The sequence below is a fragment of the Octopus sinensis genome, linkage group LG20 (assembly GCF_006345805.1).
Source record: "Octopus sinensis linkage group LG20, ASM634580v1, whole genome shotgun sequence".
NCBI lineage: Eukaryota > Metazoa > Mollusca > Cephalopoda > Octopoda > Octopodidae > Octopus > Octopus sinensis.
This window is the reverse complement of record NC_043016.1, coordinates 9,073,799-9,091,459: the sequence shown is the minus strand read 5'-3', so window position 1 is coordinate 9,091,459 and position 17,661 is coordinate 9,073,799. Positions and strand designations below refer to the sequence as shown.

General features: G+C 37.4%; 1 protein-coding gene across 2 annotated transcripts in view; it reads left to right on the top strand.

The window, feature by feature from the left end:
• LOC115222475 (putative uncharacterized protein DDB_G0284213) overlaps positions 1 to 17,661 on the top strand; it is a 73,883-nt gene that overhangs the window by 26,993 nt on the left and 29,229 nt on the right. The window contains exons 10-11 of one of the 2 annotated variants that reach the window (XM_036511692.1): positions 2,409 to 2,525; positions 9,938 to 9,976. In XM_036511692.1, coding sequence (XP_036367585.1) covers positions 2,409 to 2,525; positions 9,938 to 9,976 — 156 coding nt within the window. The remainder of the gene's footprint in view (positions 1 to 2,408; positions 2,526 to 9,937; positions 9,977 to 17,661) is intronic. The other variant, XM_029792696.2, reaches the window with a different exon arrangement.

Below are 17,661 nucleotides of genomic sequence, written 5' to 3'. Positions count from 1 at the left end.
AATATCAGATGCCAGAAGAGACAAATGCAAAATACAGTGAAAAAAGTATATATATATATGCATGTATGTATATCATACAAGTGGAATGTGGTCCTTTAAATCTTTAAGAGATTAGTCATAACTCTGTGCAGGTGTTAACTCAGGCTATGATAACCCCTTTTAATAAATATCAGCTTGGAAAGTGGCTGTAAAATGATGGTGGTGGTGGTGGTGGTGGTGGTGACTTCTGCTGTAATGGCAGTATCAGTTGTCTATGTGTGTACAGATGTGTATGTGTGTGTGTGTGTGTGTGTGTGTGTGTGTACTCATGCACTGGTGTCTTAAGGCATGGGCACATTCGGCATTTGTCTTGCAGGTGGGGCGGAAGGGGGGGCACTTCTCAAGTCTAGGGGTTCATTTCTGATTTACATATGCTATGGCTTGCTGTAAATAAATAAATACTATTGGGCTCAGGGTATTGATTTGCCTGGCAGCCTATAATACTGATAAGAAGTGTTTGTGTGTGTGTGTGTGTGTGCGTGCATATGCTGTCATTCATGTGTGTGTGTGTTTGTGTGTAGATATTCCTAATAGATTAGGGCTGTTAACTCCAGAGAATAAAATGGTGCATCAAATGTTTTGTGACAACAGTTCAGCTATTAAGGTGTTTACTCACCAAAGACTAACTGAAAAATGATAAATTTGGTTCTAGCTTGAAAAATAATATTTCCAACAAATAAATTCCCCGCATCCAATACTCACATGATAAAAAAAAACAGTAAAAGAACAAATTCTTTGTTTTTGCAACTCCGAATAATTAGATCTCAGTTCAGTTTCACCATTATTTTTATGAATTAATTTATTTATTTGCAGTATGATATTTTAGTGAAGTTCATCATCGTTTAACGTCTGCTTTCCATGCTAGCATGGGTTGGACGATGTCTATAAAGTTATGAATTGTTCATCGTCATTTCATTTAACATCTGCTTTCCATGCTGGCATGCATTGGATGGTTTGGATGGCTTGATGGGAGATGGTGAGTGAAAGAAATATATCAAGCTCCAGTATCTGCTTTGGCATGGTTCCTCTGGCAAGATGCCCTTCCTATTGCCAACCACTTTACAGAGTGTACTGGTTGGTTTTTTTTACTTGGCACCACCACCAACAGAATTGCCAAGTAACTTGCAAGATAAAACTTCTCAACTGAGTGGAGAGAAAGCAGTATTTATTCATCATCATCATCATCATCATCATCATTTAACGTCCGCTTTCCATGCTAGCATGGGTTGGACGATTTGACTGAGGTCTGGCGAACCAGACTCCAATCTTATCTGGCAGAGTTTCTACAGCTGGATGCCCTTCCTAACACCAACCATCTAAGAGTGTAGTAGGTGCTTTTACGTGCTACCGGCACGAGGGTCAGTTTCGTGGTACTGGCAACAGCCATGTCCAAATGGTGCTTTTTACGTGCCACCTGCACAGGAGCCAGCCCAGCGGCACTGGCGACGTCCTCGCTCGAATGTTTCACGTGCCACCAGCACAAGTGCTAGTAAGGCGACGCGGTAACTATCACGCTCGAATTGTGTGCTTAATGTGCCACCGGCATGAAGGCCAGCTTGTTGCTCTGGCAACAATCTCACTTGTATGGTACTCTTAGCACTCCGCTAGCAACGGATGTCAGTCACCGAGTTTGATTTCAACTTCGACTTCACTTGCCTCAACAGGTCTTCACAAGCAGTTTAGTGTCCAATGAAGAAAAGGCACGCATAAATGGACTGGTTACTCCCTAGCATAGGCCACAAGGTCATGGTGACACTTGTACTTGCTGAGTCTTCTGGAGCACGGCATATTTCCATATTTATTGTTTATTCTATTTATTTTTGATCCGCAGATTTGGCCAGCCATTGAGATATAGTTCTTATCATCATCATCATCATCATCATCACAAAGTGCCCTGCAGTTGACTATTTATATATGAATAGTGGTAACAAGAAGGATGTCTGGCTTCAGAAAATCGGTCTCAGTGAATTCTGCCTGATGCACGCAAGCATAGCAAAGTTGATGTTAAAACAACAATGATGATGATTGTGGTTGTCAGAAACGTTAGCACACCGGGCGAAATGCTTAGCGGTATTGCGTCTGTCGTTGCGTTCTGAGTTCAAATTCTGCCGAGGTCGACTTTGCCTTTCATCCTTTCGGGGTCGATAAATTAAGTACCAGTTACGCACTGGGGTCGATGTAATCGACTTAGTCCCTTTGTCTGTCCTTGTTTGTCCCCTCTATGTTTAGCCCCTTGTGGGCAATAAAGAAACAGATACTGATGATGATGACGATGGTATTAATTTATGTTGCTTTTTATGGAATGGATGCCTGATGAAATGTGTGTTTTTTTAATTTTTTTAATCATCTTTTGGTTCTGATGTTCATAGATCTTGAATGACCTGGATATTAGAATAAGAATGTTTAACACAAACTACATGGTACTGCCATGCTATTTGGAGAATACTGCAACTCATCTCTCAGAATTGGCAGAAGAAACTGTGACGGTAAGTTCGGTTTTTTTGTTTTTTTTCCTCCTGTACATTTGTTTTCGATTACATGTGTTAATGTAATTTTAATTATAGCACCCACTACACTCACGGAGTGGTTGGCGTTAGGAGGGGCATCCAGCCGTAGAAACACTGCCAGATCTGACTGGGCCTGATGCAGCCTTCTGGCTTCACAGACCCCAGTTGAACCGTCCAACCCATGCTAGCATGGAAAGCGGATGCTAAATGATGATGATGATCATCATCATCATTATCATATCAAAGCTGAAGATAAGCTGGCAGAATCGTTAGCATGCTTAGCAGTATTTCATCTGTCTTTACGTTCTGGGCTCAAATATTGTCAAGATCGAGTTTGCTTTTCATCCTTTCAGGGTCAAATTAAGTACCAGTCAAGTACTTGGGTCAATATAATTGACAAGCCCCCGTCCCATAAAATTTCAGGCTTTGTGCTTATAACACAAAAGGATATTGTATCAAGGCTAGTAGTGAACTGGCTGAATTATTAGGGCATTGAACAAGATAACTCGCTGTAATTGTTTTAGCATGTTTGGCATGTTCTGAGTTCAAATTCTGACACTGTTAACTTTGCCTGTTATCATACTGGGGAGGTGGGGGTCAATAAAATATACTACTGTCAAACACTTCAAACACATATCGTTATACAACTGTGTTGTTTGGGAGTTCATCCCTCAACTACCTGGTTTTTGGGCAAATGTTTCTGACTAATGCCTTGTGAGTGAATTTGGTTGACAGAAACTGCACAGAAGCCCATCATAATATATAAATAAATAAATAAATGAATGAATAAGTAATTATATAAATAAATGTATGTATGTAAATTACAAAATACAAAGTTATATCTTGAGATCGCTAGTGACAACAACACTCAAAATATATAACAGACTGGAGTTGTAGTGCTTAAATGAGCTGTATACACTTATTAATCCAAGGGGAGGCAATGTGAGCAGCAACTAAAGGAACATTACAAAATCCACAGAAAGATCTGTTCTGTAGATATAAATGAATATGAATATATGTATGTGTTTGCTCTTTCTGCGGATTTTGTAATGTATGTATGTATGTATGTGTGTGTATATGTATGTATGTGTGTGTGTGTATTCATGCATGCATACTAATTGAGGGAGTGGAGCAGGTAAAATGCAGGCTATATATGTTTTCTATCTAGTAGATAATCTAATGTAATAATTACTCAACAAGGGATGCTCAGCTAGCTACTAAACAAGCCAAAGATACCTTAATTATATGAAGTTTACAGTCATTAGGGAATCCCAAGTTAACTTGCCAAAAATGCCGTTGCCAGCTTCGCCTGGCCTCCGTGCCGGTGGCACGTAAAAAGCACCATCCGTTCGTGGCCGTTGCCAGCCTCGCCTGGCCCCCATGCCGGTGGCACGTAAAAAAGCACCATCTGTCCGTGGCTGTCTGCCAGCTCCGTCTGGCACCTGTGCGGGTGGCATGTAAAAAGCACCCACTACACTCACGGAGTGGTTGGCGTTAGGAAGGGCATCCAGCCGTAGAAACACTGCCAGATCAGACTGGGCCTGATGCAGCCTTCTGGCTTCCCAGACCCTAGTTGAACCATCCAACCCATGCTAGCATGGAAAGCGGACGCTAAATGATGATGATGATCTATGTGTGTTTGTGTGCATATGCATGTATTTGTATGTGAGTGGAAGTTTACACAGCCTAGCTGCAAATAGTGTTGCTTGCTGGCAAGTTCCTGTCAACAAACAGCTCACTAAGCCTACTGTTCCAAAAATGAGCAGTGTGAAATATCCCTTGCTTGAAACACAGATAATGGTTAGTGACAGGAAGGGCATCCCTCTGTGAAACAAAAATCTTTCTAATATGTATTTGTCTAACCTAATCTAGCATGCAAATATGGACATAAAACAAATGAACAATATTTACAGTAAATACTATATTGTATTCAGCATTATCATCATCATTGTTTAACGTCGGCTTTCCATGCTAGCATGGGTTGGACGGTTCGACTGGCGTCAGAGAAGCCAGGAGGTTGCACTAGGTTCAGTCTGATCTGGAAGTATTATGTATATTATGTTATATTATTGCATATCAGATTACATTATACTACATTGCATTATATTTCATATTGTTTTAATATATGCACTTGTAATAGTGTTAAATTAAGATAATGTGTTTGATATTTATAATGTAACAAACACCATCCGAGCGTGGCCGTTCGCCAGCCTCGTCTGGCACCTGTGTCGGTGGCACATAAGAAAACACCATCCGAGCATGGCCGTCTGCCAGCCTCGTCTGGCACCTGTGTCGGTGGCACATAAAAAACACCATCCGAGCGTAGCCATCTGCCAGCCTCGTCTGGCACCTGTGTCGGTGGCACATAAAATCACCCACTACACTCTCGGAGTGGTTGGCGTTAGGAAGGGCATCCAGCTGTAGAAACACTGCCAGATCTGACTGGCCTGGTGCAGCCTTCAGGCTTGCCAGACCCCAGTTGAACCGTCCAACCCATGCTAGCATGGAAAGCAGACGTTAAACGATGATGATATACAAATGAAAGATACTAACACAACTAGATGAAGGAAGCTTCTTGGCTATATATCATGCTTTCTGTTGAAGAGACTGACCAAGCCAGGTTTAGAGTGGACATTTGAAGGAGGAAGGAGAAAGGGAAACAGGCTGGTGAAGACATGGCTAAGAACTATGTGAGAATACTTGACCAAGGTGGGTGTCACCTGGAAAGAAGAGTGCAGTTTGGCTCAGAATGGTATAATTTGAAGAATTCTCATCATCTGATGCTCTTTGAGCAAATGGAAATAACATCATTCAAATGGGAATGGTATAAGTTGTAATATTTTGACACAGAGCATACTAAGAATGCTGTTGGTGAGTTGTCAAACATGGTGCTTTGACCTAATTTGGTCTCCTTCTGTGATGAACATGTTTGAACATTTTGAACTAGCCACAAAAATATTTGTACCTCTATTGGAATTCAGAAACAAAACATTCACCGATTTGTGTGAAAGCTAGCCAGGCTTGAATTAAATAAATATACATTCTTGAAATAGTATGTGGAGGAGACAAAAACAAGAGAAAATGAGTGAAAAAGTAATGTTAGAGTTTAATGTGAAGAAGATGGAGGATAAAGTTGTGATAGTAATGGGTGGTTTGAGTAGGTGGACCCAGTGATGGTGGCATTCTTGCTTGAAATGGCAAGTGGAGTGTTCTTATTGGAGTTACAGAGGTTTATTATTGAGAGTGTGTAGTAGAGGAGAGGCTAACATGTGTTAGGAAAGAGAAAGTAGAAAATAGCTCCAGGGAATTTGTGAGAGCAAGATAGAGAGTGACAGGACAGTGGGAAAGCTTGAATAGGAGGTGTTTCAGTCTTTCTTATATTATATGTTTGTAGGTAAAGTGGTGCATGAAGAAAAGATAATGTGCAGGGGTGAGGGGGGATGTAACAGGAAGAAAAGGGGAAAGTAGTATTGGGGGATTGGTAAGAGAGAGAGAGAGAGAGTCAGAAAGTGGTAAGGGCAGTGAGAAAGGTTGAATAGGAGTTGCTTTACTAACCTACATTATATTTAGGTGACTACGATGGTATGTGGAAGAAAGATATAAAGATGATGAAAATATATATATATGTATATATAATTATAAAATATTAGAGAATAAATCCAAACTTACAGGGAAGAATCAGATTTAGGATTGAATCCAATTTTATAGTAAAATATATTATATTATATTATATTAAATTAGAGATAAAACCACTATTAGGCAAATCAAACAATGAAAAACATAAGCCAATACATAAATTTAATTATTTTTTATTATTTTAAATATATATCATATATACACACACACATACATATATATGAACAGCTAGGTTGAATATAATATCATAAAGGAAAAATTCTATCGTCACTGATCATGATTGAGGCTACTGAAGCATCTATATTGCAAGAAATAAGAGTTAAAAACTCTTAATGCTGTAAGAAGCAGGCCATATATATATATAAATACACTGACTGGGGAGATAACCACCCCATGAGCATCTCTAAATCCACTACACTAAACTAGTTTCACCTCTTAGTCGTAAGCTCATCATTTCTGACTACTCAAACACTCAATGGTTTGGCTGAATCCGGCTGTCAGTATATATATTTTTGCCATAAAAATTTATGGTTGATTTAATGAAATGCTAATGTGTGTATTAAAAATTAATATAAACTAGGTGCAATATAATACCGTAGAGGAAAAAATTTTATTGTCACTAATCATGATTAAGAGTATAGAAACGTCTGTATTGCAAGAAATAAGAGTTAAAAACTCTTAATGCTGTGTTATGCACTTCATACAACATTAAGGGTTTTAAAGTTTTATTTCTTGCAATATAGGTGTTTCCACACCCTCTAACATAATATGACGTAGTCAGTCCACCTGTGCATACCTTCCTTCTTGTGACACTTGTGAAGACCTGTTGAGGCAAGTGAAAATCAAATCAAAACAAATCAAAATAGATGAACATCAATGGAATTTGTATCTTTGTGGCACGTGGCACACAAGAAAACCATCCGAACGTGGCCGTAGCCAGTACCGCATCGACTGGCCACCGTGCTGTGGGCATGTAACAAACACCATCCGATCGTGGCCGTTTGCCAGCCTCATCTGGCACCTGTGTCGGTGGCACATAAAAACACCATCCGAGCGTGGCCGTCTGCCAGCCTCGTCTGGCACCTGTGTCGGTGGCACATAAAAAACACCATCCGAGCGTGGCCGTTTGCCAGCCTCGTCTGGCACCTGTGTCGGTGGCACATAAAATCACCCACTACACTCTCGGAGTGGTTGGCGTTAGGAAGGGCATCCAGCTGTAGAAACACTGCCAGATCTGACTGGACTGGTGCAGCTTTCGGGCTCCCCAGACCCCAGTTGAACCGTCCAACCCATGCTAGCATGGAAAGCGGACGTTAAATGATGATGATGATGATGATGATGATATATTTACAATTCACCCAAGACTAGGGCCCTGTGCAATGCATCCCCTACAAAAGTTGAGATCACATCACATAAGAACATTGAAACCCAATTTCTTCACTGCAAATGGTCATGCTCTTTCAATGTTATCCTGAAAGAAATTAAAGTAAAAAAAATGACCCTACAATTTTCAAATGGTACCTGGACAAATTCCTCCAGGAAATACCAGATAAACCACCTACACATGGATACATCTCAGCCAACAACAACTCTCTGCTTGCGTGGTCCATGGTGTCCTGAAATAATTAATTAAAAGACTTTTCCAGTTGGTGCTATCGAGTTACGCATGGCCTGCGTTGATAATGGCCAAAACCAATCTAAGTTACCTAAGTATGAGTGCCTATACCCGAACAGATATATATATATTTAAGATTCTCATTTGCATGCATGAGTCATGGTAAGATAACTGTTGTGCTAACAACATATATTAAGAAAAAGAAACAAGTGTCCCTAGTTGTTCAGTTGTCTCCAGACAGTCTGTGTCTGTCTCCTGACAATCTGTTTCTGATACTGTATTGTGTCTAGCTGTTCATAATGGCATGTTAAATTTGGTGAATTCTTAATTTGTGAGATTATCTCTCCTTTTTATTTGAAGTTGGCTGTAATTGCAATAACCCTTTAGCGTTTATATTACCCTGTCAAATGTTATGTTTATCTGTTCACATTGTTTTGAATGTGTGGCTTCGAAATTTTGGTGTCATTGTTTAGTTTTGGAATGGCTTTTTGAACATAAAACAGGTAGAATATTTTGACTAGATATCATCATCATCATCGTTTAGCATCCACTTTCCATGCTAACAAGGGTTGGACAGTTCAACTGGGGTCTGGGAGGCCCAGTCTGATTTGGCAATGTTTCTAAGGCTGGATGCCCTTCCTAACGCCAACCACTCCGAGAGTGTAGTGGGTGCTTTTTACATGCCACCGGCACAGGTGCCAGACGAGGCTGGTAAACGACCACGATTGGATGGTGCTTTTTATGTGCTACTGGCAAGGAGGCCAGTCGGGGCAGCGCTGGCAACGACCACGTTCAGATGGCTCTCTTATGTGCCACTAGCACTGGTATCACAGCTACAATTTCCGTTGATGTTGATCGATTTTGATTTTGATTTTGATTTTCACTTGCCTCAACAGGTCTTCGCAAGTAGAGTTTTGTGTCCCAAGAAGGAAAGGTATGCATAAGTGGACTGGCTGCATCCCAGGTAGAGGCCACAGGATATTGTCTCACTTGTCCTGCCGGGTCTTCTCATGCACAGCATACTTCCAAAGGTCTCGGTCTCTAGTCATGATATGACTAGATATGACTAGATAAATTCCAAAAAGGTTAAAGGTATAAATGAATAATGGTATTTAAATACCATTCAGGACAAATTTTTGACTTATTAAAATTATCTTCCTTTTAAGAGGAAAATAAATGTATGCCTGTAGCCGTTATGACCAATTCTTTATAAGAGGGAGAAATAATTTTGAGTACCATGACTTCTCAGAAATTGATATATAATTGAGAGACAAACAGTCAGAGTGACTGGGGAGAAGTGAACAGATGGGAATGCTTGTTTCTGTTGTAATATATATCATTAGCACAACAGTTGTCCTACCATGACTCCAGCAGACAGGTGCCTCAAACATATATATGCTCAGGTATATGCACATATCGTCAGATACTGACACTTCATTAAGCAACAAACATTTAGATTGTCTGGGGAATATATATACATACATATATGTATATATATATATATATCTATGTTATACCGCCATTCATCTTCCCACACAGCCTCAGACTCAACACAGAGGACTACATCAAGTGCGTGGAGGAGGTAGTACTACCCTGGGTCAGCAGGGTGGCTGCTGGAAGACCCTATATCTGACAACAGGACTCTGCACCATGCCACACAAGCAGGAGAACCCAGTCAGGTAATTTCTGCAACCACGTCACCCCTGACATCTGGCCGCCTAACTCCTCAGACTGCAACCCACTTGATTATTATGTGTAGGGTGCAGTTGAGTGAGAGACCAACAAATTTCCTAGTAACACCAGAGATGAATTGAAGGCAAGGATTATGGCAGCATTCACCAACTTAAACAAGGAGACTGTCCAGAAGAGTTGCAGGAGTTTCTGAAGTTGTCTAGAGGCTGTGGTTGAAGCCAATGGTGATTTTTATGGAATAAATTTACTCTTTAGTATTTCAAGGTATTTTTATGTAATTTTGGTAAATATATCTTGTTAAAATGACGTGTTAGTGTTATTTTCATTTTTGCGTAATTTAGACAACAGTTTATTCCTCACATCCCGTGTGTATATATATGTGTGTGTATGTGTGTGTGTGTGTGTGTGGTTGTATTTATAATCTTTACTTAATTACACATACCTTTAGGATGTATATGACTACTACACTGAATACATCAAACCTCAGGTACCTTTCAGTTTTCTTTCCAATTCTTAATGTTTTTATCCTATATTCTTGGCCGTTACTACTCTCTCATTCTAACCAATAATTTTCTTACCCCCATTTTATTCTCCAGCCTTCAACTCCTTCCATTGTTTTTCTTGTATTATTTGGATTTATTGTGCACACACACACGCACACACACACACACACATATATATATATATATTTGTGGTAGGAGTGTACATCTCTCTCTCTTTCTCTCTCTCTCTCTTTACATGTATATGTATGTGTATATATATATATATATATATATGGGTTTGTGTCTATGTTTTCGTTTCTCATTGTGTTCGACATTTTTTTGGTGTCCTGTACTCATATATGCGTGTGTATATACATGTAGAGGTAGGTACGTACATATATGTATATATATATGCATATGTTTTATTTATTAATATATATGTGTGTGTGTGTGTGTGTGAATGCATGTATATATGAGGCTTAGGCATGGCTGAGTGATATTAAGTTTGCTTCCTAAACATATGATACTTGGGTTCAATTTCACTGTGTGACAGCTTAGGCAAATGTCTTCTGCTTCAGCTCCATAGTATTGTACTAACTAAAGCCCTGTAATTGGATTTTATAGACAAAAACTGAAAGAAGCATTTCATACATGTATATATGAGTGTTTGCATGTGTGGTGTGTGTGTGTGTGTGTGTGTTTTACCATCACTTTCCTTGATATAGAATGACAGTTGAAAGTAAGTGTCACCATCCTGGTGTCCTTCACTTCTAGTCTTCCATGAAAAGATGTCTGGTCATGGGAAATATTACTTTGTTTGGAAAAGGTGAAGATTGGCAGAAAATACATATATATGAACATACAGACACACATACATATATATATGTATGTTTGTGTGAGTGTGTATACATATATATATATATATATATATATATATATAGACACATACACACACACACACACACATATATATATATATATATGTAGGAGGCCGGTTTTTCTAAAGTGGAGGTGAACGCCTTTTTTCCATGTGATTGGCTTGAAAGATTGTTAAGACACTAAGTTATTTTCCTATTTTTCTTAAGATGAAACCAATGGTAGCCTTAATTCACAAATAAAGAAATTATATATGCACCAATGTGGTTGAGCACTCATTTTCATTGTTCGGCATGAACCCCTCACCACCGGTAAAATACCTGAATGCTCATCTGGGACAAAGAATAATCAATACCTTCTCCATGGTACCTTTGAATAACCAACCAAGTACTCATCATAGTCATAAAATGGGAAATTCTAATGCATCCTTCACCGCACGACAAAACACCCCCACTCAAAGATAAAGAAACCCCTCTCACCCCAGGAACCTTCCACATTTCAGATGTAACTTCTTCATGAACAACTTTTTTAGATGGGACTATAGAAGAAATATGAACTCCCCATGTCCAGGGTACATCCCACGTAATGAAGACTTTGAACAGGACAAAGAAGAAATAGGAACTTCTGCTCAAGACATATCTTCCACAATGGCCACCTTGTCCAAACTACAAGATATTACCTATGTCTTTACTACCCACAAGAGGCTAAACACAGAGAGGACAAACAAGGACAGACAAACGGATTAAGTCGATTATATCGACCCCAGTGCGTAACTGGTACTTAATTTATCGACCCTGAAAGGATGAAAGGCAAAGTCAACCTCAGTGGAATTTGAACTCAGAACGTAGTGGCAGACGAAATACTGCTAGGCATTTCACCCGGCGTGCTAATGTTTCTGCCAGTTTGCCGCCTTTCTAGCCAATATTATAACAAAGGACAAAGCGCATGAAACTACACACACATGCAAACTACAAGATATAACCATTACAACAACCCCACGCAGAACCCACCACAACTGAGAACTCACAACAGATCAAGGGTTAATGGAATGACAATCAAAAAGTGCACTAATTCCATACATCAAAAACCAAGGAACCATTGTTTAGGCCAACTGGAGCAAAACCAGGACACTCAATGGCACCAACCAGATGTGAGATCCTGAAGATTATAATTCTTTCACATAAAACCCTTTCAAACCTATTTCTTTACTACCCACAAGGGGCTAAACACAGAGAGGACAAACAAGGACAGACAAATGGATTAAATCAATTATATCGACCCCCAGTGCGTAACTGGTACTTATTTAATTGACCCCGATTAAGGATGAAAGGCAAAGTTGACCTCGGCGGAATTTGAACTCAGAACGTAACGACAGATGAAATACTGCTAAGCATTTCGCCTGGCGTGCTAACGTTTCTGCCAGCTCACCACCTTAAAAAAACCCTTTCAAACCAACAAATCAAAATTCTTGCAAAAGCACTGAAATTCACCCCAGTATTACAAAAATCGAACCTAAATGTAGAAAACTTTGAGTCCCCGAAGAAATATTTGATAAAGAAACTAATGATCATTCAATACTTCATAATAAAACTATCTACTGTCTGTCAAAAGGAAGAAATCAAATTCTGGATAAATTTTGTGATTTGGTATCCAATTATCCTTATAATTTACTTCCACCTCAAAAATTTAAATCAAATACAAGTCATGAAGAATGGGAAATCATTAATAATCTCAAGGAAGACCATAATATAATTATAAAAGAAGCCGATAAAGGGAGTGCTGTAGTAATCATGGACTCAGAAAAATACATAAACACTACCCTAATCCTCCTTCAAGACAATACCTATTTCTTTACTGCCCACAAGGGGCTACACACAGAGGGGACAAACAAGGACAGACACATGGATTAAGCCGATTATATCGACCCCAATGCGTAACTGGTACTTATTTAATCGACCCCAAAAGGATGAAAGGCAAAGTCGATCTCAGCGGAATTTGAACTCAGAACATAACAGCAGACAAAATACCGCTAAGCATTTTGCCCGTCATGCTAATGTTTCTGCTAGCTCGCCGCCTTCAAGACAATACCTACTACAAACAAAATCAACCATTACAGTCAATCCAAGATGATGGCAAAACCTACTACCCTTATTCATCAGTTCCAACTAGATTTAACAGAAAAGGAGAGAGATTACTTAACTAGATTTGACCGCAAAACCAAAAGCTTTTATGGACTTTTCAAAATCCATAAATGTGAAGCCATAAACAAAGCCTATTGCAAATCAACTTCTTTAGTCATAAATATTCCACACCCAAGAGATATCAAAATTAGACCAATTGTGGCTAGTCCCTCGTGTGAGACACACAGACTCAGTAACTTTATTGATGTCATCCTAAAACCTATTCTCCAACATATACCAAGCTTTATAAGGGATGATCTGGACTTTTTAAACCGTCTCCCAAACAAAACCAGCAAAGGCCCCCTTCTGGTTTCATTCGATGTAATAAACCTCTACACTTCAATTCTTCACAAATATGGAACAGAAGCCATACAATTTGGTTGGAAAAATTCCCAAATGACATTCCTGACCGAACAACTTCTTCAACTTCAATGAAAACACCTACAGACAAAAATCAAGCACTGCAATGGGAATGAGAGTAGCCCCTACTTTTGCTAACCTTGTCATAATATACTTGGAAGTCCAAATATATGAGTATTCTAGACTAAAATTTGGAGACAGCTTCCAAAAACACTTACCAACTGGAAATGCTACATGGATGATTGTTTCATTCTGTGGTCGCATAACCTTGAGCAAGTCATAGAATTTAAAAACTTAATCAACAGCATTAATCACAATATCCAATTTACAATGGAATACAGCCACAAATAGCTACCCTTCCTGGACTTCTTAATCATAAAAAGAGATACTGGAGATACTGAAATTGAAACCGACATCTTCTTCAAACCAATGGACTAAAAACAATATCTTCCATTCTTTTCCTGCCACCCAAAACATACTAAAATTAATATACCATTCAACTTAGCAAGAAGAATTTGCATGATTGTATCAAATGCTGAAACCTGAGATAAATGACTCCAAGAACTTAAAAACACATTACTAGTAAGAAAATACCCGGTTAGTTTAATTAAAAACAGAATAGAACATGCAAAAATGATAGACAGCCAAAGGTTACAGGAAACAAGAAAACCCATGACACACTTAAAACTTTATCTTATTTATGAACATACAGTTTGAGGAACATGGAAGCATACATCATCCACCGAAACATACCCTTCCTTATGAATGACCTGTGAGTAAAAAAAAGCACTGGAAACATATAGGATTATTAAAAGTAAGAGACAACTGCAATCCCTAAAAAGGTTACTCATCAGCGCCAAATTATCCACCAAAAATGCAATCCCAGTAGTCAAAATATGCAATTGCTCTAACTGTGGGACTTGTGTCTATCTCTTGGAAGGCTCAATATATAAATTTAAGTCAGGTCAAGCCATAAAAAAAATCACATCACTTGTGCATCAAAGAACTTAATCTATGTCCTCAAATGTGGTGGGTCTGATGGAGACTATAGGTCAAACTAGTTTGACCTTGAGGGTCAGGCTGATGGTACACAGACAACAAATCCAGGACCCCATGACCAGGAAATTTCTTGTTAGCCAACACCTATATAAACCCAAAATACCGATGCTCCACAAATATAAACCCAAAATACCAAATCTTCCCTCTCTATCAATGCACTGGAAACACTTCAACCCAATTCCGATTGAATAGGAAAGCATACTCATTAAAAAACATAAACCACAGCTAAATATCCTTTAGAAAGAAGAAAAAACACTAAAAAGAAGAAGAAAAAAATCAATTTTTCCACAAAAGAAAACAACCAGTTACAACAGACATAATTCAAAAACTTTAGTAACCATCTTCCTTTTGGGTTTCAAAATCACAACTCCAAATCGCCATACAAACTCCAGTTGCTGATATCACCTACCTCTAGCCCAATGAAATTTTATCTCTGATCAGAACTGGACCCTCAGAAAATAAACAAACTAACCCTTTACGAGAATCAACCAACCAGAACAGTTGATGACCATTCCCTACAAGGAAGTCAACCAGGCAGAATGCCAAACTTGACCACCAGAAAGAATAATACATCATCAAAATTATAACAAATCAAAAATTAGAAAAACTTATAAGTACACTGATTCCAAAACACTCCGTTACAGGCAAAAAAACCTTGTACACAATGGAAAAAAGAATCACATACAAGATGACAGAAACTGTAATAAAAAAAACTCTGTTGTTTATTCTCCTCTTTTCTTATTTTTTCTCACTCTCAACTCAATATGACCGAGCTTTTGGTAATCCACATTTCTTATATTCTTTGCCAATCATTTTTAATATTATTTAAACACATTTTCTAATTTACAATAAAATTTTTTTTTTTTTACTTCCATATGTTTATACTATTGATAAACAAAAAATTGTTGAAACTAGTTTGGCATGTATGTAAATAAATTCATTTAAAAACAATTGCAAGTTTCTCAAATTCAGGTGCATTTTCAAAACAAATTTTCTTACATATATATATGTATGTATATATGAGTGTGTGTGTGTATGTAGGTCTATGTGTGTGTGTATATATGTATGTATGTATACGTATATATATATATATATATTTCATGTAATTTGAATTTAACAAGTGAATAGGTGAAACCTATGTAAGTGAAAGTATGTGGATTAGTTATAATACTACATTATATACAATATTTTTGGATCGGAATTTTTTTCCTAAAGGACATTCAAATTTCTTCTTACAATTACATAATTTAGGCTTATGTCAGGATAGGAACGTTGTGAGTTACAAAGCTCATACCAATATGCAATATATAGCCAAGAGAAGTATAATTGTTATGTGTGTTCTTACCATCATTTAATACAACTTTGCAAGGAAAGTAGGTGATACAGCAGTTGTTCTTCAATAATGTGTGAAACTGTATAAACAATGGCTCAGTTTTTAAAATTTTCCAAACTTTTAATTGCATTTTTTTGAAATAGAATAATAGGTAGTTCTACTATCAGAATATTTAGACTAGTACTTCAGTTTCTTTACACTAATCAAAATTAAGTCTTCACTTTAAGAAGTGATGTTAGAAAAATATCTCCACTTCCTGTTTAAGAAGGGAATATATTATCTCAATAATGTGATTGTCTTATATAATATTATCACATTAGTAATAAATATGATAATCTCTCATATTTATGTTTAATTTTTTCCTCCTCATTTTGCTTCTATTAATATTTCTCCCTGCATATATTGTTTTCTTTTTACTTTCCCAGAATTCATTTATCCACTTGTATTTAGTCTTGTTAACCTTCATTCGTTCTTCTTGTCATGTCTATAACTGATTTAAAAAAATTTTTCTTACTTGTGTTACACACACACACACACATACACACACACACACACAGAGTCCAAAATCAGAAAGTTTGTCTTAATTAGTCACCAACATGGTGAATTTCACATAATTATTCAAGAAATTAAAAGAAAGGCAAGGATTAATATTTATGTCTTTTGTATTCATGTCAAAATTTGTAAAAAAAAAATTTTAAACACTAGGTGCAGGAGTGGCTGTGTGGTAAGAAGCTTGCTGCCCAACAATATGGTTCCAGGTTCAGTCCCATTGCACAGGACCTTGGGCAAGTGTCTTCTGTTGTAGCTTTGGGCTGCCCAAAGCCTGGAGAGTAGATTTGGTAGTCAGAAACTGAAAGAAGCTTGTCATATAATATGTATGTATGTATGTGTGTGTGTGTGTGTGTGTGTGTGTGTGTGTATGTGTATGTATGTGTGTATGTATTTGCATGTTTGTGTTCAATTTGGGGTCAATTTGTTCAACTAAATGTGGTGGTACAGCATGGCTGCTATCAGATGACTGAAACAAGTAAAAGAATAAAAGAATATATATATATATATATATATATATATATATATTACAAAGTGAGATAGGGGTTGTGAGTGTAACCCACTATGGGATAACATTTATCCAATATACTGCCAGTAAAGTACCCAGAAAGGCTAATACATAAATGCTAAGAATTGCAATGCAATTAATTCATTTATTGTATTATATGGGCGAAGGTAAAATGTTTTACCTCAAATTCATAATATAAAATAAGAAAATGGAGGAATAGATTTCTATCAGTCATCAACTACTAGATAATACCAATTCATATAATTTATTAACTAATTATTTAGGAACATCCAGATCAAACAGAATAATACAGAATAAAACAGTACACATCAATGAGTAAGATAATACCATAAGAACAATACATATAAATATAAAATGGATCTTACAGCTGTTTCAGCCTGTAGATAAGAGTATCTCATTATGCTCATATTAGTCAGATGTATTAAGGTAATATGCAGTTATAAATGAGTTACTTATATATATATCTCAAGGCCTCGTCAGAGATTATAAAGTACAATTATAGAAGTATAAAATGAAGATATAAAGTGCAAATATGAATATTAGAGCAGATACACATATACAAGAATAAGTACATATACATATACATATAAGTGTATATACACCTGCATATACATATATATAAGTATATACATAATAATATACATACACATAAGGTTACAGTTAGTCAAATCAATATACTAGAATATACATACATACACATATCCACATGAAAGTGTACATATACAAAGTCCAGAGGTCATTGCATTACATTACAAAAGGCTATTAATATTATTATTATTATTATTATTAATACCAATAAAAGAA